A 24042-nucleotide genomic window follows, 5' to 3' on the forward strand; every position below is an offset into this window, starting at 1 on the left:
GGCATAATGTGCTCTGCCCGACCACCCCAAAAAATGTCTGTGAACTGTCCACAGTGGTCGACCAGGGCCTGCATTACCATAGAAAAGTATCTCTTGAGATTTATGTATTGGGCTGCTTGATTGGAATATGGGTTCCATCAAAGGCTCCACAGCAGTTCAGGAACCTCAGGGCAGCAAATACGGCTACAGTGGGGTCCATGTCTCCCAGGCGGATGACCCTGTGCAGCAAGATGGAATTGATGGCCCTCACAACCTGAAGGAGACAAACACACACCCAAAACAGAGAATGAGAGAGGGAGTGCCTGAACCCTTGTGTGGTGACCAAGCCCCTTCCCCCCTCAAAATCTCCAGGAGCCACGCCCTATGTGGCCACCCACCCAGCAGCAGGGTTGTGTGAGGGTGGGACTGCAGACACCCCCCCCCCCGCCGGGACAGGGCTTCCCTTCCACTCCCCCCACCTCCCCCTCAAAGAGGTACACAAGCATGCAGCAGAAGCAGAGAAATGGCTGTCGGGAGGAGGGGGGTCCCTTTTAGCACGTATCTCTGCAAGGCTGCCCTAAAGCCCTGGCTGAAGTGGTTCTGGGTGGCCTCTTATGTGAGAGAGAATCCAATGAGTCTGGACACTCTTTTGAAAAAGCACATTGATTTTTCAATGTGCTTTTGTGTGTAGATGCTCTCTTTCGGAAGAAGTTATTTTTGGAAGATCTCTTCCAAAAAAAGCTACTTCCAAAAGAAGCCTACAGTCTAGACGTACCCAAAGTGGAGGCCTATATAGCTCTAGAGAAAGAGACCTTGATTGTCAAGTGGGTCATACAACGTGAAACCTCCCCTTGATAACTAATCATGCACCACTCCCCTGGCTAAATTTCATGAAAGACACACATTGAAGGATTATGAAATGATAATTGGCCTTAAGCCTTTTACATAGTCCACAGGCTAGCAAATAAAGATCAGAGTGGAGATTTCTTTTCTTGAGGTTGGGGACTACATGTCTTGGACTTGGACACCCCAAAACTGAATTTAAGGAGAGGGGGCCCTGGAGTAGATAGAACACATATAGCAGAGAGGAGAACAGGAACAACTGTGGGCTCAGGAAGATCCAAATTGTCAGGCCAGGTGAACGATCCAAATTGGGAATGGTCCAGTTGAATGAGAGAGCCTCAGTTCAGTACAGCGCTGTGATGGGCAAAGAAAAATAGGCTTACACCAGGAGAGTATCCCCAAAAGGAGGACTGCAGCAAGAAACCTGAATCTCTCCACCCTGCAGAGGGCCATGGGCCTTCTTTTGCAAGGGACAGCAAGCTATGACATACCCCAAGGAGGGAGAGAGCTATAGGAAGAGACCTAGAGGAGTGTGTTAGCTGGACCTCAGGTAGAAGATGACTTTTATTGCCCAAGAGAGACCCTTGATCGGAATCCAGTGCAGTGGGAGGGCACAGGTTCCCTGACTGCTGCAACACTGTTAGCAGTCACTTTGCACAAATCTTCCACTTCAACAAAAAGTATGCGTACAAATGTTCAATTTTTCTCCTTACAAATAAGGCAATTTTTAAAAGTTATCATTTGAATAAAAATAGGGTTTTAGGCACAACAGAACATTGAAATACTTAACCATAATTTAAATATACAATACTTTCATTCACATAAAGTAGCTGGATTATTAAGTGTAATTGTTAGGATGTTGCTTTACAGTTTAAAAGTCCACTACTCTGACAAATTAGAGATGGCAATTTTAAGCATATTTCTGATGAAAATGTATGTCTGAAAGAGTTATATTAAAAACCTGTCATGAATCAATTATTCTGGCAAGATATACTTAGATACTAAAATCTTAATACAGTAACTTCCATACTTCTCAAGAAAAAAAATACTTCTTTTTTTTCCGGGTTGATTTCTTTAACATTTCATAAAAAAAAATGTTGCTTTTGAATAAGTCTGATAGTCATGACTACTGGAAAGAAAGTAGATCTGTTTAAAATGAATACTGCAGACCCACTGTCATGAACCACATATTCTCCAAAACTGGTTGCTTTGGTCACATTATGTTCTTTTAACTAATTTTTCAAGAATTCCCATGGAGTTGGCTTTGGACTGCATGACTGTTTGAGGAATGTCTATTTCTACAACAATCATATACACATTAATACAAAGTTATTAATGTTGTGAACTAAGTTGAAAGTGTACTAAAGACGCTTGATTCAGGTTCAAGCACTGGCTCTTTCACAGATTGCCTGTTTGATCTAGGGCAAGTTCCGTAAATTTCCTGTGCCTCAGTTCCACATCTGCTGAAGAACAGGGTGGGAAATAATACTTCCTAACTCCTACCCTCTTAAAAAAAATACTAACAAAAAACCCCACAAACTCTCCACAGGGCAGGGTGTATTTCCTAACATGTGTTTGTCCAGAACTTTGCATAATGTGGCTCCATCTTCTTGTGGCCTTCATGTGCTACTGCAATTTAAATTATGAGAATAATAATTATAAGAAGGAACTTACAGAGTATAGTTTGGACAATATTTAGCTCTTTTGATTTACTCCTACTTTCACAATTACCACTAAAAAAAATCAGTTTTTAAGTCCATTGCATTTAATGTGACAAGTGTTGTTACTGTCTCTAGACATTCTGCAATTGAATTGTTTTCTACAAATCTTGCTACCTTTCTTATTTTGGTCAATATCCATAACCCCATATTAATTGCTGTTTCATCATGATTTTTTCCAGAAATCTTAACACGCAGTTGTGTCAATTCAACTATATAAACATTTTGTTTAACTAGACGAAGTTGCATAACTGGGATATAGTTTACATGCCAGAAAAGTAAATATTTCACAGTTAGCTCTGTTACAGGTAGCTCTGATACCAGTAGGATCTGGACACATAATGTCACACATTACACTGAATGGTCATTGAAAATGGCATTTTTATTATTTAATCTCAGGAGATGTGTAATTGGACATGGAATATTTTCCCACTAGTCTGAAAGGCTCCTGTTGCATCCAATATGAATTTAGTGGCCTGTTTGAAATGATTTCATGAGTCTCAAATTACAAGTGAACAAGTGTCCCGTATTACAAAGACCAACTGCACAAAGTGGCACTCTTGTAGCAGTCTCAACTTAAGACCTGGGTGAATTATTTTACACAATCAATTTATTTAGCAAGCCTAGCTTTTCTTTGTGAACATGAATGAGCCATGAACAGACACTTCACGTTTATGAATGTTCATTTTTCACAATTGTACAACAATTGATGTAAGTGAAAATATTTCAGTCTTTGGGTTGCTCTTTACTGTTGCTTCAGCTATCCAATGTTTGAAAATGTTGGGTGACTGTTTCCTGATTTAGGATGTTTGACAAACATTCCACCATAAATACTCAGTTATAAATACTCAAGTAAAGATGAATTGATCTTTCTTTCCACAGACATTCTTCCAAACAAAAATGAGCTCATTTAAGTTGTTGCGGAAGTGAATAAAAAGGGTTATATATATAGTGAAGTGAGATATTTCCTTAGCTCTGTTTAGGATGGAGATGATAGATTGAGGACACAATTGAGCAAAACACTTAGATTTGCTTAATGAGACTGCTCGTAGGCGTAAAATAAAGAACATATATATCTACTGTGATGGATTAGGTCCTGAAGCATGGAGAGTGAAAATCCTTCGCCCCTCATGCCCATGAAAATGATTCCCCAGAGCAATGTTCTCACAGATTATCAGGCCAGCGTGGGAAAGCATGTATTTCTTCTATTCCAGTGCTACTCCTTCTGTGGATTAAACATTTTGATATGCAGTTTTGTCCCTCTTGTAACTTCAGAAGCTCTCATCTTTCACTTTAAAAAGTACAACTTGGTCAGCATAGGTTGTTTTTACTGTTGAGAAGCTGTTTCTGGGTCTTTGACATTGTGTAAATATTGCATTAATTATTTTTTCTCTTTGTCTTTCCCACCCTTGCTTTTTTATTTTAATTTCACAACCTTTCCACTTTGTTTCTCAAATTTACATTTCTAATTTTCTATAACAATCTTCATCAATGCAGATAGATGCTGTGAAGTCACTAAAGGTAAAAATGGAAGCCAGTCATGGCAGCAGAATGCTGCTGGTTTTTCTTTCATTATAGCTATAGGTCTGTTGTGTATGTTTTGATATTATTGATTAGAGAAGCAGTGTTTTATTCTTTTCCCTGGCAATGTTATTTTAAGGGAGAAAATAAATAAAAACATGGATAAAAATTGGACTTTCTGGAGCTCTTCTAATATGTACGTTTCCAGTTACTACCATAATGTAAATAATTGATCAATCAATGCACAAAAAAACTCACAAATGGCTTTTTGTGAAAATAGGAACTATAATCTCAAACAAACATAAAGTGACAATGATTGACTATTCTTCTGTGTTAATAGTTTTATTCTTTTTTTCAGTTATATTTTGTTTACCTAAGAAACATGTGTACAGACTTTTGTATGTCATTGTGGATGCTGTGGGTTCTCATGTTTGTCATGTATCTGTATTTCCTGAAAGCATTTTGATCTCATATCTACACCCTGTACATGTAATTCCATTTGAAGGGTTTTTATATATTATTTATTCTTTCAGATATTCTGCTTCATTAGCTCTTTTTGTGGTATTTAAATCTAAGATTATGCATGGTACTTTGTTTTATGCTTTAACAATGGCTTTGTTTTAAAGCATTCATTCCCTATCTCAGTTAAGCTTTATATATTTCCCTACTTAATCTATTTTACCTTCTATTTTTCCTCCATATCAAAATGCTCTATCTACATAATAGGTCCCTCAGTTATATCCCAAGGTGATGACCATTTACTGCTCCCATGCCTGTTTTAAAAAGGAAAGCTTCCATTCCCAACCATTAATTTCATAGCGTGTATTGGTTGTGAAAGACAAGTCCAGAATTCTTTATCTTGTACTTTAACAAAGAATAGCAAACATAGTTATGACTCATATGAACTTTTTATTGCACAGTTGACATACTGCTGCTCTGTCCTCAGCAGGGAGCTGCTTCCTAAATTGAGGAAAGAGTGCCCCTCCCCCAGCCAGGCAGCTTGGTAGGGGAGCCCTGAGCCTCTGGGTGGGCTGGGCTTATTAAGCAGCTGTCACACAGCTTAGAGAAAACCTTGCTCCTCTGCTATCACAAATAATTCTGCTATTGGACACAGACATTTAGGATTAACAATGAAATAATGAGCAGGTGCACAGAATCTGATGAACCTGAAGCTATTTAAAGACCCACTGAAGCATAATGGGTAACTCAGTAGAACCCTAATGGGAGTTAAATCTGTCTTTTAGGAGGCAAGCTGAGTTTCATTAGTCTCCAGGGAACTTTGACACTTGTACTTCTTCCCCCTAATCCTGGGACCAGGGCTCACTTTAGGGGCCTACAATCGTGACAAGCACTGATATTCCTGGGCACCAAACCATCACATTTGAGTTCCAAATCTGTCTGTTTCTATGACAATGGAGTTTTGGGCGAGTGTTTGATTTTTTAAAATTTTTTACTTTCCCCAATTGTCTAGTGGTGGTGGGCCCTCAGTACTAGACAAATCTTGAAGTTACATTAGAGACATTTCAGGGAGACTGGTAATTTATATCAAGTTGTCTAGTGCAGCTGGGGATTCATGGGGTATAAGGACATCAAACACCACTCATTGTCCCTGGTCATACCTTCTACAGCAGGGGTGAATAAGAGTGAGTTAAGCTGTTGCTACATTTATTCTGTGTAGCATCAGAGTAGGGACAAAGATCTGGCCTAATGAAGTCACAATTTTTCAGTAAGAGGCGAATCAAGCACAATATGTTCTTGGTGTATTTTTCAGACTAGGTTCACACAGTAGTGTCCTGCGATCATATAGAGATATATGGATTGGACTGTAGTATAGTTTGAGAAATCAGTCTTTAAAACATTAATAAAGTAGGATCATTGTATAGTAAATTGGAATATGACTTATTAGAAGAAGGAGCAGCGAAGTAGAAAGAATGAAAGTGCTTAGAGACAAAATAAGTGCCATATACATTCACCAGCTTTCAGATTATAACTCAAATATGTATAATATACATACACATTTAAGTTCTAACAACAAAAATGTATCAAATTGTATGTGTATATAATATAATTTGGTGCATTGCTGTTATTAGGAATTAATTAGGTAATTACATTTGTTCTTCTAATGTACAGATTAGAGCTCCCTGGTCCAGCACCCTCGAGACCTGAATGGTCCCAGATGGGGGATTTTTCCAGACCAGGGCAGGTTATTTCTAGGACCCCTTCCCCCCCCCCCCTCCCAGCTTCCTGACTGTCCCCTGTAGCTTAGCTGAGCCACGCACCCTCACCTGCAGCCCAGCTGAGCTGCACGCCAGGTCCCTACCCACTGCCCCCAGCAGTCCAGCTGAACCATAAACTGGCTCACACATTAATTATGCTAATGAGGTTAAGCGATATTCCATGCTTTGCCTCACTTTCATATTTTTTGCACAAAACTGGGGCAGTGGAGACATAGCCTCATACTTTTATATGTATAATGGACATTCCACAGATAAATATAAACAGTTGCTAACTAAATATAAACAAACACTGCAGTAAAGTCCAATTTCAAGTCTATAATGAAGTTAGAAAACTGATCATATTGAAGTCGAACTCCTGAAATATTAACTTTATATATAAAAAGAACATTTACATCAGTTAATCTAATGTAATAACATAATTGATATATAGTATGTAAATAACCAAATTCAACTGCATTATTTTCTGAGCCAAATCCAAAATCATGATACTGTCAACATGACGGCCTATCATTGTTCAGGTGTTGAAATAAGTAATTAAGTGTAAAACCAACTAATGGTTTAATACCGTAGAACCTCAAAATTATGAGCACCTCAGGAATGGATGTTGCCAGCAATTAAAATGCTTGTAACTCTAAACAAAGTTTACAACTGAACACTGACTTTGTAAAACTTTGAAACTTTGCTAAAACAGCATTTGTCTTCTGCATAGTAATCTTAATTTTAATTTAACAAGCATAGACTCAGTTTCATTATTTAATAGCTTTTTTTCTTAGGCTACCTCCAGACTGTATCCCTCTGTCGGCAGCGGGATGCAAATAAAGCACTTTGAAAGTGCAAATGATCATGGGATTTAAATATCGTAGGCTTCATTTGCATACTCACGTTCCAGTGCTGTGCTGATCAGCTGTTTGAATTGTGTTCCTTCTTGCATAGGCTGCACCCCATTTTTTTCAGCTCCTAATAAATCTCAGAAGAGCCAACATAATATGATCCATTATTACCTGGGCCTTGCCTTCCACATGGAAGGCTCCCAGTGGTGTTATTCACCAGATGTATATTTAAATTACATTTTGATTGAAATCCTGGTCATACTGGAATCAATGGAAATTTTACTATTGACTTTGATGGGACCAGGATTTTACCCATAGAAAAACCTGTATAATTTCTAACAATAAATGTTAGCTATATTTAGAGAATAGATCTAGATCAAAGGTAAACATTTTTGCATAAGCATAAACCTTCTATATATAAGTAAATCTCCTAGGAACACACAATTCATTGGTATGGAATGCACTCTGTACATTGGTATTACAAACAAGGGTGCATTTCACCTTTACAGGAGTCACGGTAATTGTGCAAAACCTAACATCCCTCCAAAGCCAATCCTTTAACCAGTGCATGTTCCAAATAGTCTGTGTTTTATTTTTAATAGATAGTTCAACTGTTTGACTTCAAACATATAATTCCATAGAAAATTAGTTAATATTAATGATTCTGTACATGTGTCTCCAGGGAAGGAAATGTTTTCTTTTCATAAAGAGTAAAATTACTTTGGTAAATTAAATGTAATTATGTGAATCTGTAAGAGATGGACATAAAATATTGCTATGGCAATCTGAATTGAAAGCATATGAGTTTCACAGCCAATAGTGTATATATACACTTGTGATATCAACCTGTGTGTTAACAAATTAATGATATTTTATAGGGTATCAGTCTTCTTTTGATGGATACCAATTTACTCTTTGTATGCTATAGGTAAGAGTAAATTGGTAAAGACAATTGGTAAAGAGAGTATTAGAAAGACAATTTAAGATTTGAGAAATTAACACACAAACAGCATGGTTATTTTAGAACTCGACTTGTTAAGCAACAGCAGCTGTTATAAATTACTTTCTATTGATTAGGTCTAAAAACAACTTGTACAACTAAGCTAAAAAGTGTGTATGCAAAAAGCAGTTGTATTAGGCCAAATTCCTGCGCAAACTTATGCATATTCTTAACTTTATGCAGCTGAGTTGTCTCACTGAAGTCAACTCATTCATATGTTTAAAATCAGCACATATGTACATGTGTGCACTACTCGGGCCTTAGCAACTTACCTAAAGATTATTAACAGTTTTTTTCCAGGCACTGGGTTTGAAAATTGTTAGAAACACCCATTTTTACACCTTTATTTTATATGGTGTATATATATAATACTTAATCCTGAGCAAAACTACATTTGGCATTGTTATGTAGAATTATGGGCACTCTAACTAATTCTATTAAAATGAAGAGTATAAAATATTTATTTTACAAAACAAATGGGCACATTTTCTGAATAGGGAAATAGTTATTTTTATTAGGCATGCCATTTTTATCAGGATGCACAGTAACAGAATTGTAACAAGCTAAGCAAACTTGTTCAATACTGTTTTATTGAAAATGTTATCTATTGTGTGTGCATGCTGACGCTATGAAAAGTACTTTAAGTGCTACCATCTCTTTCAATTTCTATTGCCTAAAAGCACTCTAAGTATACAGTTTCTGGGAGTTTAATAATTTAATTTGTGAAACGTTTAACCTTTAATTTTTCATCCCATTCTTTACACTGTGATTATGCTCCATTGCCTTTTCCTGTGCATTCAGTCCTGTCATCCCAGCTTGTTCCCTGAAGAATGTGTCCATAGTGTACATATAATGTCCCACAGCATCATTATAGAAATAATGTCCAGCAGTAAATGTAACTTTATGCATGTCTTTCATTTGTTCTTCAACGTCCATTTTATTTTATGTAACCTTTTCTCTCTCCATGTTTGTAATAAAGAAAATTGAATGAAGACATCTTTACATGTATTTTCTTTATTACTGCTGAACATCTTTTGTCCTTGTTATATATTTACTTTATATCATATTTGGCTAAATATAACAGAATTCTGAACTTCATGGATAACACCAATATTTTATCACCAACGTGATTATAAAAATATATATATTAAAAAAATCAATTTCCCATATTTGTATTTTGGCTTGTTAGGTGGTTGCTATACTACTCTGCCAGAGAAACAATTATGAAGCTACTACTGGTCTGTTCTTTGAGATGATTACAGTTGTCCTAGAAACAGAAAAAAATGGTATCCCCTCTTAGGTCTTGGCTACACACACGAGTTATACCATTATAACTGTACAGTATAAAAGTGCTTTATTCAGTATAGCTTATTACCATATGAAAAAAGGAACAAGCTATATATGTAAAAGGTTTGTTTATACCAGTATAAACGCATTCACACTAAGGATTCTATCAATGGAATTATTAATGTGAAAATAAAAATCACACTCTGTAGCCAAAATAGTTATACAATAAAAAAAAAAAACTGTGTGGATTAGGTTTTATAGAATTTGTGTAATAGAATTTAGGATTTAAATTATGCTGACGAGCTCATAACTATTTGTATCTACCTCAACTTTAGTTAGCTGGCAGAAAATCCCACTGCACCCTTAAATCCAAACACACACACACACACACACACACACACACACACACACACATTCATTAATATTAGCCATCTCCACGTTTCAGGCCTTCTTACTGTGTTCTCTCTGAATAATATTGTCATCTAATACGATATTGCTAAGTAAAACTATGTGGAGTGCAAACACCATGATTTGGGATCAACAGTTGGCAAGACAAAGGTATTCCCCATTTTCTTCTTTTAATAATAATATAACACTTATATAAAACCATACCTTTTCAAAACCCTGCCCAAACATTGTCTAATCCTTTCAACACTACCATGAAATAGATAGGTAATGATATTGTTCGCAATTTAAAGTTAAGAAACCAAGACATAAGTTTAGTCACTTACTTAGGACTGCATAATGAATCATGAGGTGATGATACCAAAGTTACCCTAATTGGATATACTGTAGGGCTGTGTCTACACTGGACCTCTTTTCCGGAAAAGGGATGCAGATAAAACAAGTCGGAATTGCAAATGCAGCATGGATTTATATTTTCCCCACTGCATTTGCATGAACATGGCTGCCGCTTTTTTCTGGCTCGGGGCTTTGCCGGAAAAAAGCGCCAGTCTAGACGGGAATCTTTCAGAAAATAAATCCTTTTCCGAAAGGTCCCTTATTCCTTTTAAAATCAGGAATAAGGGACCTTTCGGAAAAGGCTTTATTTTCCGAAAGATCCCCGTCTAGACTGGCGCTTTTTTCTGGAAAAGCCCTGAGCCGGAAAAAAGCGGCAGCCATGTTTATGCAAATGCAGTGGGGAAAATGTAAATCCCCGCTGCATTTGTAATTCCGACTTGTCTCATCTGCATCCCTTTTCCGGAAAAGGGGTCCAGTGTAGACACAGCCTAGGGGTTTCGGGGCTGGTTTTATGCTATTCTCTCCTAGCTTCCCATTGGAGGAAGCATATAGGAAGGAGAAGAGGTCATTTCTAGAGGCAGGTGTGTTCTAAAGATCCTCAACTGCCAAATGGCTCTTGTTGCACTTCGGTGTAATGAAGGGCAGCCTACACTCATCTATCTATCTATCTATCTATCTATTAGTCTGTCTGTCTGAGTCCATCTGCCTGTCTGTGAGTCCATTTGTTCAAAAACTCCTCCTAAATGTTAACAGCTGGAACTACCAAATTTGGTATACAGCTTCCTCTTATTCTAACTTAAAGCAAAATCAGGGTTTGGTTCTGACAGGGAAATGGGAAATGCCTGGAGTGTGATTGTTTTCTATAACATGGAAAGGCAGGGGTTGATCAGGGCACACAATACTACACAGTCATCCCGGGGGCAGTCAGAGCAGGGGACAGCTATACTACAGACTGACCCCTGGAGGCAGCTGCAGACAAGGCTTGCCATCTTCAAAGCCAAAAGCCCAGGTAAGTGGCACCCCACCCCAAACCTTGCCTCCATGGCCCTTCCCCTAGCACTGAATGTAGGGGGCAGATGGAAGCTCAGCCAAACCCACAGCTCCACCCTCTGGCCCTCCTCCAAGGTGGCCCCTGCAGACCAGGGTAAAACTTTTAGTGAGATGATATAGGTGGCTTAGAGCCATCTTTTCTCCTTCTTGTGCTGAAGTACAACTCGGGTGCTTCTGAGGATCCAGGTCTAGAACTCAAATCTTTGTGTTAGTGACTGAAATCATGTTTGTCCTCATCCATCAGGAGGTGGTTTAAGGATTTGCACTGAAGAGGTATCAATATGAAATGCCAGATCCTACAAGCATTGCATAACTGAAACTCCCACTGAAGTAAATAGACATGGACACATGCAGGGCTTGAAGATGCTGTCTCTGTGTTAGTATTTAAGACCCCAGTATCTTCCTTTCATGATATTTTCTGTTATTCAGTCTTTATTGCTGTTTTTTCAGGCTATGAAAACAATTGGGGCAATCCAAAAATATTTGCTCTTAATAAAAGTTATGGCATCATGTCCACTTGTAAATTTGCCCTTAAAATAAAAACAACAGAAATAAAAAAATGTGGAAGTATGATAGACTAATTTCAATTCCACTTTGTATATCAAAACTCTCTAGATTATGGGTGTCACTTCCTAGTTCTATGATATCCTTAGTCACTTCCTAGTGGTAAAAAGAGTAAAATTTATACATAGCTCAGCTACACTCCTAGAATACTTCTATCTTTCTATTTTGCATCATCTTAAATGGGACAGTATTGTGTCACTGCTACTTAAACAAATGGATCATTGAAATCAGTCAGAAGTCCTATTTAAAGACTGATGGCATGATATTGCCCAAGAGATTATTTCCTCTTTCCTCAGCAAATTCACTCTTATAGGTATACTAGTCAAAAAAAGTGTTTTCTCAGCATAGATGTGGCGTGAATTTTCCCCAATAAATAGTTTTTTTTTTAAATCTGGCATTTTCCCCTAACATAGGGGATGTTCTGAGGAAGAAAGTAAATGATTACCTCTGTAATTGACTCCTCTATGCAGATGTATATGTATGGTTTTAAGGAGAGATGTGCAGCACTACCTTACATATAATTGATGTAATTGATGTAATTTATTGCTGTTTTTTGATGTAATCCACCACCTCCCTTGGCAATTTATTCCAGGGTGGTCAAATATTGGAATAAATTGCCAAGGGAGGTGGTGGAATCTCCCTCTCTGGAGATATTTAAGAACAGGTTAGATAGACATCTGTCAGGGATGGTGTAGACGGAGCTTGATCCTGCCTTGAGGGCAGGGGGCTGGACTCGATGACCTCTCGAGGTCCCTTCCAGTCCTATGATTCTATGATTCTATGATTCTAATTCATACATGACTGTCTAACTAGCCCTAAAAGTCTCAGGGGGTAGCCTTAAAAAATTATTCCTATAGCACCTTAGATACTCATAAATTATACTCTATATATGTTAGTCTCTAAGGTGCTACCGGATTATTCATTAACTAGCGCTAATTAGTTTTTCAAGTCCTGTAATAACTGTGCAGATACAGAGTTGAGTACCCTACTAAAGCAGTGGTACCTTCGTTTCAGACATATTATATTTAGCCAGATTATTATTCTAAGAAGGTCAAGGAGCCACAATCAGTACTCTGAGGGATGCTGTGATCAGGCTTTTCCAGCTAATATGTTGCCCACTGGAACAAAATAGAAGCAACCTGCCCAGGGGCACATAATCAGAGAGTTGCTTGTTGAGTTTCCAGTGTCTTCTCTTTCCCACATCTCCTGGGCTGCCCCAGATGACAGTGTGGAAAAGGAAAGCCATTCTTTGCAAGGCATGAGGCTCAGGCAGAACTAATCAATTGTCTGTTTGGCTCTTTCTGGGAGCTCTCACAGTTTAGTAGGGAAGCAGGTAGTTGAACAATCAAGGGAATGTCTACAGTACAACAACAGCCTAGAGTTAGAAGACCACAAGTTAGCAGATCCTGCATTTGTTAACCTGAGGCTTGATTGTCTACACTTATTTGTAACCCCAGTACAACTGGACTTGTGCTGCAGGAATCTGTCAAAAGTATCCCATAATCACACTGGCTAAATGTATGTCTCTGGAAAGGCAAGTTTGGTGTCCAGTCAAGTTTTCCCATGCTGCACCACAAAGGACATCTATGCTGCATTATGCAAGCCCAAATTTAACCACCCATCTTCCAGACTTCCTAATGCTCTTCCAATATGCGGCCACAGTAGCACTTTGTTTATGGCTCACTGTGGGAACCTTGACTCTCCACCAAACTTGGCTTCAATTCATCTACATTGCAAAGCAACAGATCTTCCCTGACTCCAGGCTTGACTGAGTTTCAGACTCGCCAACCCACTGAGGTCTTGGTACAGAGCCCTGAATTAGTTAAATTTTTCTGCACAGCAGGACTAAACTCAAAATAAACTATGCAACTTGAGCTATGCTAATTATGTAGCTAAAATTGAAAAAAGCTTATTTCGACTTTTGCCACTGTTTACACAGCAGTTATTTCAAAATAGAGTACTCTTCCCCTGTCTTCCCTTACTCCTCATATAGTGAGGTTTACAGAAGTCGGAGTAAGAAGCCCATGATTTCAAAATAATGGACTTGCTCTATAGTTGCACACTACATTATTTTGGAATAACTGACGTTATTCCAGAATAACGCTGCTGTGTAGACATTGCCTTTGTATGTAGCTGGAAGAGAGTTAAGTTTGAACCTGAGTTTGAACCCTGGGCTTAGGTTCACTTCTTTCTTCCCTGTGATGCAGTAAGTATTCACTGGCAGGAGCTGCTGAGCTTCTGCATAAAGGAAAAACCCACGGCTGCATGGAGTGTGCCCAGGTCAGAGCAAAAGTGCTTCTGGGACTTCAGGGGAGCCATGTGGGGATGTGGTGCCAAAGATAACTCAGAACTTTATTTTTAAATATCAAAAGTTAATAATGTTCCATCCAGGAAAGCATTTCAGTTCTTGTTAGCACAGTCATCCTCAAGAGTTACCAGTGGGACACCTCTGAACTGGCCTCTGAAACCCCTATGCCATTCTGGCTATTTCATTTACCTCCATTTTAAAATCATTTTTATTGCCCGAGTGGTGTAAAAAGACTGCAGTGTAAATGAGAATAAAGGTTTAATTTGGTTTTAAAACATTCGTAAAGGACAATCTGTGCCTGAAAAATAGAGGATAAATACATTTGGAAATACTGCTTATCTACAAGAGATAATTATGTTGTATACCGGGGTGGCCAACCATTCTCAGCAAAGAGCCAAAATAGCAGTGGATCCAGCGTGAAGAGCCAGGGCAAAGTTGTCAAGGGGAGGGGAAAAAAAGGACTGCTTTTTGGCCACATTAGGCTCCTGCTGGCCAATACCATCTTTAATTCTACATCTTTCATGGCCATGCCAGATGGCTCCCCTACCCAGGTCAGCACAGGGAGCTGGGAGGAGAGGGCCATTTTTGGGGGCACAGGGGCAGCTTACAAGCCACGGGAGGGAGGGGGAGAGGAGAGGCTTCCCGAGCCACACCTGGGGGTGGGGGAGAAGAGCCATGTGTGGCTCACAAGCCTTGGGTTGGCCATGGATGTTGTATACAATTCAAAGGAAAGACCCTTTTGGATTTACAAGAAAAGCATAACATTCTTGACAAGCATAATTTCTGATGTTCACAGCCCAGACACTGTATCAGTTCTAAAACTGACACGCTCATCCATGAAAGTGAAAAGATCAACACCTCATCTACCCACATTGTCTATCATTTACAACACATACTTCCATCTCATAGCCCGTCATTGAAGTCAATAAGAGTTATGCAACTGGCTGAAATGTCAGCTGGTTTATAGCCATAAATAGCAATGAGCTACAGATTGAACCTCTTTAAATCAGGACTTTTTGGTCCAGCAACATCCATGGTTCCGCTGGACCATGGATATTCCAGGATCAGAGAATCCTGGTGGAGGGCTGGCAGCTGGGAGTGGAATCCAGCAGGCTCATATAAAAGGAGTGGAATTTGCTGGCAGAAACCAAGGGAGAATGGAAGGTGCTTCTGGCTGGCTGAAGATGTAAGCAGTATTTCAGCACTGGGATATGGGTGAGGTATGAGTTCTGAGAGCCATGGACCCCATCACAGTCATTCTCTATTATGCTGCCTTTCACCTATGTTGACTAGGAGACAGTAATAGATTTAAAATAAAATAAAATAAAATAAAAACCCTAACATTTACTGTGTTAGCATATAGATCAGTTTCTGTAAGGAGAACATGGAGAAGAACATTGTGAGATTGTCACTAACTTTGTCATTCACCTTGAAAGATGCTCATAACAAATGCTTGCACCAAATAGTTATGGCTTAAAGACTAGTGGTTGCAACTTTATTGCAATTTTAATTAAGCTTGAGGCTAGGCTTATAAACTATTGGACACTTAGCTGGCCCCGTGGTTGCATTGCTAAATACAGACCTATGTCTATATAATACACCAACCAAATGGCAGAGGGTACAGACTCACTGAAATTGTCCCATGGTCTTTTCTCAGTTAAAGGAATGACTACTCCAAAAGAAGAGTTTTCTCCTTCTCAAATCTAAGCATGGGCCAAAGTAACTCTTTCTCATGTTGTCGGAGAACTTACCTACATTTCCAATGCAGGGAAATATTTACCAATCCAAACATATAGCAAGAAAGATGTGCTTTCCAGCTCAATGTATGCATTGATAACAGATATGAAACGATTTCGTAAAATCAAAAATATGCCTTTTAGCTGCTTATTAATTGAGAAATGCATTTATTTCTAAGATAAGGAGTCATGTTTCAAATATCTGAACCAGTGAATAATTATTTTGAGTAAAATGAAGTATAAGCCCCGTCATTTGTTTTTGAATTTCAGTTGTATTGTATAAATCAATATTAGGTCTATTGCATACATCTGTGGCACTTCCTGCTTTTCAAATATTTTTTCTTTTGCCAGCTTTCCTTGATTATCAGCACTGTGCTCAAATGTTAAATTTTATAATTTTTATATGTATATACAAAAAATAATGCAGTGATAATTATTGATAAACTTTACAAAATAGAAACATATAGCAAAGATGAAATAAGATTAAAATATATTTAATTTAATTTTGTCAAACTGAAGTCACCATCAATATCTCAAGTGACAAGTGCCACACACACACACACACACACACACACACACACAAAAAGAAGAGAAAAGAAAAGAAGACAGCTAGAAAAAGCATGCTTCTTGTGCTAGCCTACAATGGATCACTGGTAAATAAGAGCTATGTTGAGATAAAATGACAGATTTGCATGAACTTGCACAGGAAAATGATAAAGTACACCAATACCATTAACACCCATGGGTAAACATTTGTCCCAAAGCAATCACTCCATATCTGACTTATTAGTCCACATCCTCAAAGAAAACTTTCAAAAGATGAGCCTGGGAACGTAAAGTCATAACTTTGCTAGAAATTATGGTCTTAATAAAGACACTGGTTCTTCGGAGTTTTACAACAATCTGCAACCCACTAACTGTCTTTGTCCTCTGGTCAAAGGGGCATTAGTGGGCCACTGCTCCAAAATGGCCCTTAGAATATGTGTTATCTTCTTACCCTAAACAATCTGTTCCACTTTGTATTTAGCTGTGCCACTGAATATGGATTCCTAAACCTAAAGAAAACCTCTGGCTAAGCTAGAAAGCTTGTGTTTCTCGCCAAGATAAAGTGATCAAATAAATGATACTCCATCAACCAACTTGTCGCTCTAGATTTGCTCATGAAAGTTATACATAACAAAACTGAATGATTGTTGAAGGAAAAAAGTAAATTGTGATAAATGTCCAACTCCTGCTTTTCAGAGTCCAAATATTCATATTCATGAAGTACTGAGTAAGATAAACTCGCTCTCTGAGCCATTCAAGTTAAACTAAACCACATCATTATTTTCATTTGATTTGCATCTCAAAATGGCACAGCATTGGTAAACTCATATATACTTTTCCATCCATAATAACGCTGAATTTGTCCAGAAAAAGATGTATTCATGCTTTAACATCCAATAGAAGAACCTGAAGATTCAAAACTGATTTCTTATTTGACTCACTAGACCCCTATCAGTATTGGACATACAAGACCCAGGAAAAGTCCTACTTAAATTGGTAAGGAACGATAGTGAAGCATAGTAGCTCAGACTAGATAGATGGATAGTAGTTGCTTTATTCTTTAATGAAAGTATAAGGCATTTAAGAATCTAGTCCCCAATCCTGCATAATTGAACTTTTGTTATTGAATGCAATCAGAGCAGGAGCAGGCCCCATGAAAGGAGGAATAAATGGAATATGTCATCTTAATTCTAAAACACTAGTAATTTATAAGAATCTATGTAAAAGGTCAAGTTCTATAAGGCTTTCTTTACTCTGCTGAATGCTTTCTCTCAGAGATAGTACCAACTGAATTCCACTGTGCTACTCACAAAGGACTCACCAACATGAGTGAGAGAGTTGCACTGCCTATCCCTAAGTCACTAAATCCTAACACAAGCATCTTATATAGTCTGATACTATTTTCCAGTTTTATAGTCTAGAAAAGTTTTATCATCACCATTATCCCCATGCGTTTGAAATAATAAAATAGTACATTCCAGCTATTTCAATGCCCATTAAAATGTACTGTTATTTGATCAAAAGCAAGAGTTTTCAATGAAGTAATGAAGATTTGGAAGCCATTAAATCAATGTTCCAGAGCCTTTATAGATGCAATGACAATATCTAGTGTGACATTAGATACTATTTTTAAGGATACTTGATGCGGAGACGCCAGTCATTTGGCATCAGGGGCAAACTCTATTGCAGCGAGTACAAAATCCCCTTTGTGAACAAACAATAGATTCTATGTTCTGGATGTAGTGGACAATATATGGATTGTTCTTGTTCAAATGTGTGTACATGTTCAAGTGACAGCTGCCTTCAGAATACCCGGAGTAACCTACTTGCAGGGGTGAACTCAGAGCACAAGTTTTGGAATCAATATTTACTCATTGGAAGTCTACAAAATTAAATAGTTCCACTCATTTGTCCCCATTTAGGAGAAAGTTCTGAATTAATTGCCAAAATCTTCTGTTTCTCTCTCACCTACTTATATAAAACTCTACTCTCATACTAAACAAAAGTATTGCTAAGATGTGGAAACTACAATCCAATATTGAAGAACTTAAAGATTGCCAAAACTTTCCTCCAGTTTATTTTGAGAACTTACACCACTTTCATTATTAAAATTCTGAAAGTTTCAGGAATCATTGTCCTGTGATAAATACTTATTTGAAGAAGTGGATGCATGCGGTGCTTTTTTTTTTTTTTTTTAAGTTGGCAGTTTCTTTCATTATCATGACATTAATGTATATCATATTCTTTATGCCACATTCTGTGCAATTAAAAGCATATTATACTAAAAGCAGCATTGATTTGACAAATGACAGTCAAAACATGGCAAATATGGATTTTTTTTCAGGTCAGTGTTTTAAAAGGTACATTTAAGGTTCGATTACTAAAGATGAGTATAAAATAAACCTTTCAAGAAATATGCTCAGACTCAATTCACTCAAATTAAAGAAGAATTAATAGGATATGTATTAAGTGGGTGATAGACTAGGGAAACCATGCACATAAAGAATGTAAAAATACATTGCTATTGTAACTCATCACAGAAGGGAACTAGAACTTCAAGTCCATGTGATACATTATGGATCATTTTGAAAAGTGTCCTGTTGACTTCACTGGAAGCAAAGTTTTACTAAGGCTGAGTCCTACTGATTTCCAGGGGAGCAGAGTAAAGCCAGTGTTGAGCACTTTTGAAAACTCTCATTGTTAAGCTATAATTCAGTAACAATAAAAAAAGCAGCAAAAAATAGATGCACTTTTAGGAATAAACATTAAATTTTTGCAAATATCCATGATTAGACTTGACATGAGAGAATAGTGGGTCCAGGGCTAGCCTTACCATGAGGCGAACTGAGGCGGCCGCCTCAGGTGCCAGACTGTGGGGGGGGGGGGGGCGCCACTAGGACCCAGAGTATAGAAAAGTGTGTCTGCTGCTGGTGCATATGTAGGTAGCAGAGCAGTACCATGAGAGGAGTAGAACAGGAAGAAGGCAGAATTGAGACCTTTCAAAGTTTTGGCCCAAGCAACAGGGTATGGGGGCATCATTTGAGCTCCCCGCCTCAGGTGCCATACTGTTGTGGGCTGGCCCTGAGTGGGTCCATCAGTATTAGAAAAGCAATGATGGCTAATCTATGGCATGCACAACCATCAGGTTTAATCTCAGACTTTGGTGTAGTTGGTGACACTAGCTTCAGAGTAAGCCAGGAAGATGAGGTGTAGAAGCAAAACCAGGAAAATTGTCCAGTGGTGCAAGGATTAGACCCTGACATGAAAGTATTATAAAAGTAGATCTGCGTGAAGGAATAACATGGGAAGATAAGACACAGATATCAGGAAAGCAAGATTAGAAGAGGGATCATATGATTTCTGTAGTAAGAGGAAGAAAAGTTGAATTAGAATGAATGGCGGAGAAAGGGGGAGACCATCAGAAAAGCAGGAGACAGAAATGAAGGAAGGAAAGGAAAAGGTCAAAGCAAAAAGAAACTAAGGAATGGCTAGGGAGGAATGAAACAACAACAAAAAGATCTTCTGAATTAATGAATGGAAATACTGCATATGCGAACCATAATTAACTGTGGAACTCATTGCTATGTGATAATGCTGAATCAAAATTTTTTTAATTCAAATTAGATTTAATTAGAGAGTATCTAGCAGTCAAGATTGAAAAAATTGTCTAAAATATTAATGGAGTCACAAAAATTTAGAGATTTATTTGTGGAAAATAAACCTCCACAGGCACTTTAGATTATAAAAAACAAACCTTATGCCTCAAGATGTAAGATGAACACTAACAGATGGGTCTGAAGAGGAAAATTCAGAAGACAGGTTACAATATAATTATTGCCTACAGAGTTTCATTTTCCTTTCTCTAAGGCATCTGGTGCTGACAACTGTCAAAGTCAGAATATTTGGCTAGATGGAAGCTACACTGAAATTCTATGCCAGATCTTATGGGGCACGTCATCATCTTCTACACTAAAACCATTTGGCAGAAACTTGAAATACAATTAACTCACTTTGAGGATTGTTGCATGCAGATCCCCCTTTTTTTTTAAATATAATCACCACAATAAATAATATACTGAATGAATTTTACTCATAATGAGTGCCTGCTTCTGAGATATAGCACCTCCATAGATGGCTTTATCCTGAAAGTCTAAGGACTTGATCCTGAATGCCTTTAACATTCTAAATACTCACTGATTTTACAGAATGTTTTCCTTAAGTAAACAATGGATGATTAAGTCCCACTATTATATGGGTGTAAGGAAATAGTGAACAAAAGAGGGAGTATTTTTCATATATTTTTATCCTATTTTCAGTACATGTCATCCGCCCTGCCCCCCTCCCACCCTCTCCAATCATCTGTGTAGAGAAGGATGTTGCCAACATTCTTATTTTTCAGTCTTGTTGATGAGATAGTATGTAAATCTCAGAATTAATACCCTGGACTGAAGTGAACTTGAAAAGTTTTTGAACCAGTCCTTTGCTTCAAAGTACTAAAATGTAGAGAGTGCTTGTTTATTTTCTCAGAAAGATAGCAAAAAAAGTAAACAAAAACAGCCCACACATGTGTCAGAGCAAGGGAATGAAACAAAGTATGTCTATACAGCAAAGTTATTTCGAAATAACAGCCGTTATTTCAAAACTTTACTAGTGTCTACACAGCCAAACTGCTATTTCAAAATTAATTTGAAATAGCGGAGTGCTTATTTCGAATTTGGTAAACCTCATTCCACGAGGAATAAAACCAAATTCGAAATAGCTATTTCAAAATATGTTCTGTGTAGACACTTATATCGAAATAGGGGGCCTCCAGCCTTCCCAGGGTGCCCTGGTGACTACTCCAGCCTCAACCAAGAACACTTCTCTCCCTCCCTCCTCCCCAGAGCCCTTAAAGGGGTTGACTCTGGCCACAGTGCCTGTGCCAGCTCCAAGCCTGCCAGCCCAGAGCCAGCAGTCACTGCCCCAGACCCAGTGGCACCAACCCACTGGGAGCTAGCCCTCCACTGCTTCCCAGGAGCAGTCTGCCAGCTCCTAGGAACCTATCAGGGCCCGGAGAAGGCGGGCACCTTCCTAGTCCAGGAAGTGGATATCCTGGACCTTATTCAGGTTTGGGGGGGATGCCCCCAACGTCCATGATCCGCATACTAGATGGAGGAACGCTGCCGTCTGTGGCAGGATAGCTGCCAGCCTGGCCACCAAAGGCTAAATGTGAACCCAGGAGAAGGTTTGCATGAAAATCAAGTTGGTCTGGTGAGACTCTCCAACCCTGAGCGTCCCCTCCCCCTTCTTCCCCTTGCTTCCCCCTTCCAGCTTCCTCCTCTCAAGTTTCCTCCTCCCCTCTCCCGGCTCCTTTCCCCAGTCTCACCAGAGTTTCATTCCCTCACCCCAGTTTTGTTAAATAAAGAGAGTTTGTGTTCATGAAAATACGTGTATTTTATCTGACATCAGGAAGGGCTAGGGAGAGGTAAGTGGAAGGACGTGAGGGAGGAATGAGGCACAAGCCCCCAATGGGGAAGACCAGGGAGGCTCTTAGTACTCCTCAGGGTAGAAGCTCTCCCACAGGGTCTCCTGGATACTGACAGCCCCACAATGGACCTCCTGCAGAAAGTGCAGCCAGGCTCACAGCAACACATCCATGAGAAGCACCAGAGTGCCCTGGGGCAGCTCTGGCTCCATGCTGCAGAGTGCTGTGGTGTCCAGAGTGAGGAAAAACAGAGCTCACAGAGACAAAATACTTTGCTGTCCCTCATCGAGGTAGGCAAGCAAGCAGGGAACTGGCTGCCCGGGGGTGGGGGTCCCTTAAAGCACAGGCCTCAGATCACCTCAGGCAGCAGCCACACCAAGTAACTCCTAACATGATGCCCTGCCTGACCTGGTTCCGGCCGGCCTTAAATGTGATTCAGCATCCACTCAATGTGGACATACTATTTCAAAAAAGCTATTTCAAAATTTATTTTGTGTGTAGACGTGTTATTTTGAAATAAGCTATTTCGAAATAATGCTGTAGTGTAGACATACACAAGGATTAATTTATGAGATTCTGATTTAAACCTAACCTTGCATTAGTTTGTTCTATCTACTTTTTAAATTTAATTTGGAAATAAAACCGTGCATGTCCTTTAGATGTCTAGGTCATATGATCTCAATATAAGCAGTGATCCCTTTATATTATAGCATGATAAAAAGAATGTTGCAAATTCTGAAGTTATGTTATCTGGTTGTCAGATACAATGTGGCTGCATCTAGACTGGCAAGTTTTTTTCTGCTTTTGCGGTAAAGCTTGCCAGCTGTCTACACTGGTCGCTTGAATTTGTGCAAGAACACTGACGATCTAATGTAAGATTGTCAGTGTTCTTGTGCAAATACTATGATGCTCCCGCTCAGGGATAAGCCCTCTTGTGCAAATGTATTTGCGCAAAAGGGCCAGTGTAGACAGGGGAGGACTGTTTTGCTCAAAAAAGCCCCAATGGCGAAAATGGCGATTGGGGCTTTCTTGCACAAAACTGCGTCTAGATTGGCACGGATGCTTTTCCGCAAAAAGTGCTTTTGCGGAAAAGCATCTGTGCCAATCTAGACGCTCTTTTCCACAAATGCTTTTAACGGAAAAACTTTTCTGTTAAAAGCATTTGCGGAAAATCATTCCAGTCTAGACTCAGCCTGTCAGAATGATTTTAAGCTTTTAGTTATGTTTTAGCTGCAGGACCTAGCAGGTAAACAAAGGAAAGAACTATTTATTTTGAGATCTCAGGAAGCTTTGTGTGTGTTTGTAGTGAAAGCTAGAAAGCCCAAGTACAGTAAAACTCTCTTCTCTAACGATGCTGTTGTCTGTTATGCAGATAAATCATTTCAGTTCTGAAATAGGACATACTGAGTGTGATAGAAGTGATTTTGTTAGTACTACAGGTTGGACCTCCCTTGTCCAACTCCCTTGGGACCTGATTGGCCCTGGATGGGTGATTTTGCCAGACCAGGGAAGGTCTGGAGGGAACGGGGTGCCAGCATTTCTGCTGGGCTTCTCTCTCCAGCTATCTGCCATTGCTTCCCCAGCCACCTGGCTGTGGAAGAGGCCTGCAGGTTCTGCAGCCCCACAAGCTCCAGTGGCAGCTCTACAGGTGCTCACGGCCCCACCAGCTGTGAACTTGGCAATCCCCTTCTTCTTGGCGCCACTGGCTGAGGGCGTGGCGACCCACACCCTACCCTGCAGACTCCAGCTGCGAGCTCTGCTGCCCCCTCTGGCTTCTCAGCCCAGATGGCTGCAGGCTCTGGTGCCCTGCCAGTCCCACCGGCCAGCTCTGCTCCCAGCCACAGTCTCTAAACCTTCTGGAACATGGATTTTTCCAGACTAGAGAGTCCCGGGCTACAGAGCTTCAATTTGTAGCAGTAATACTGAGGTAGCATTTGTAGTCTATAGCTGAGATCGGAGTCCCATTGTGCAAGTGGCTATGCAAGCACCCAGTAAGAGTAATACGGTGTGAGAGCAAACTGCTACTGTCCTTGTGGATTATCCCCAAGCCATCTTGCTAATAGAGCACATGATGGTTCCAGCAGGTGTAGTGTTGCAGGTTCATTTTACTTTCTCTCCAAAATTTAAGCAATGTGCACCCCATCCTAATGAATCGTACTTGTGGAGGGTTGGATTCTGTCCATAACTTCTAACCAACACTTCAGGCAAAACTCTGCTC

At 39.3% G+C, this 24042-nt stretch overlaps 1 protein-coding gene across 2 annotated transcripts in view; it reads left to right on the forward strand.

The window, feature by feature from the left end:
• Positions 1-24042, forward strand: part of NCAM2 (neural cell adhesion molecule 2) — a 547839-nt gene that overhangs the window by 496593 nt on the left and 27204 nt on the right. The window contains exon 16 of one of the 2 annotated variants that reach the window (XM_075910051.1): positions 4038-4377. The exons of the other annotated variant lie outside the window; for it this stretch is intronic. Within the exon in view, the coding sequence (XP_075766166.1) occupies positions 4038-4144 (107 nt within the window). The 3' untranslated portion in view covers positions 4145-4377. Of the gene's footprint in view, positions 1-4037; positions 4378-24042 lie in introns of those variants that run through there. 2 annotated transcript variants of the gene reach the window in all.

This window comes from Pelodiscus sinensis, chromosome 1 (genome assembly GCF_049634645.1).
Source record: "Pelodiscus sinensis isolate JC-2024 chromosome 1, ASM4963464v1, whole genome shotgun sequence".
In the NCBI taxonomy this organism is placed as follows: domain Eukaryota; kingdom Metazoa; phylum Chordata; order Testudines; family Trionychidae; genus Pelodiscus; species Pelodiscus sinensis.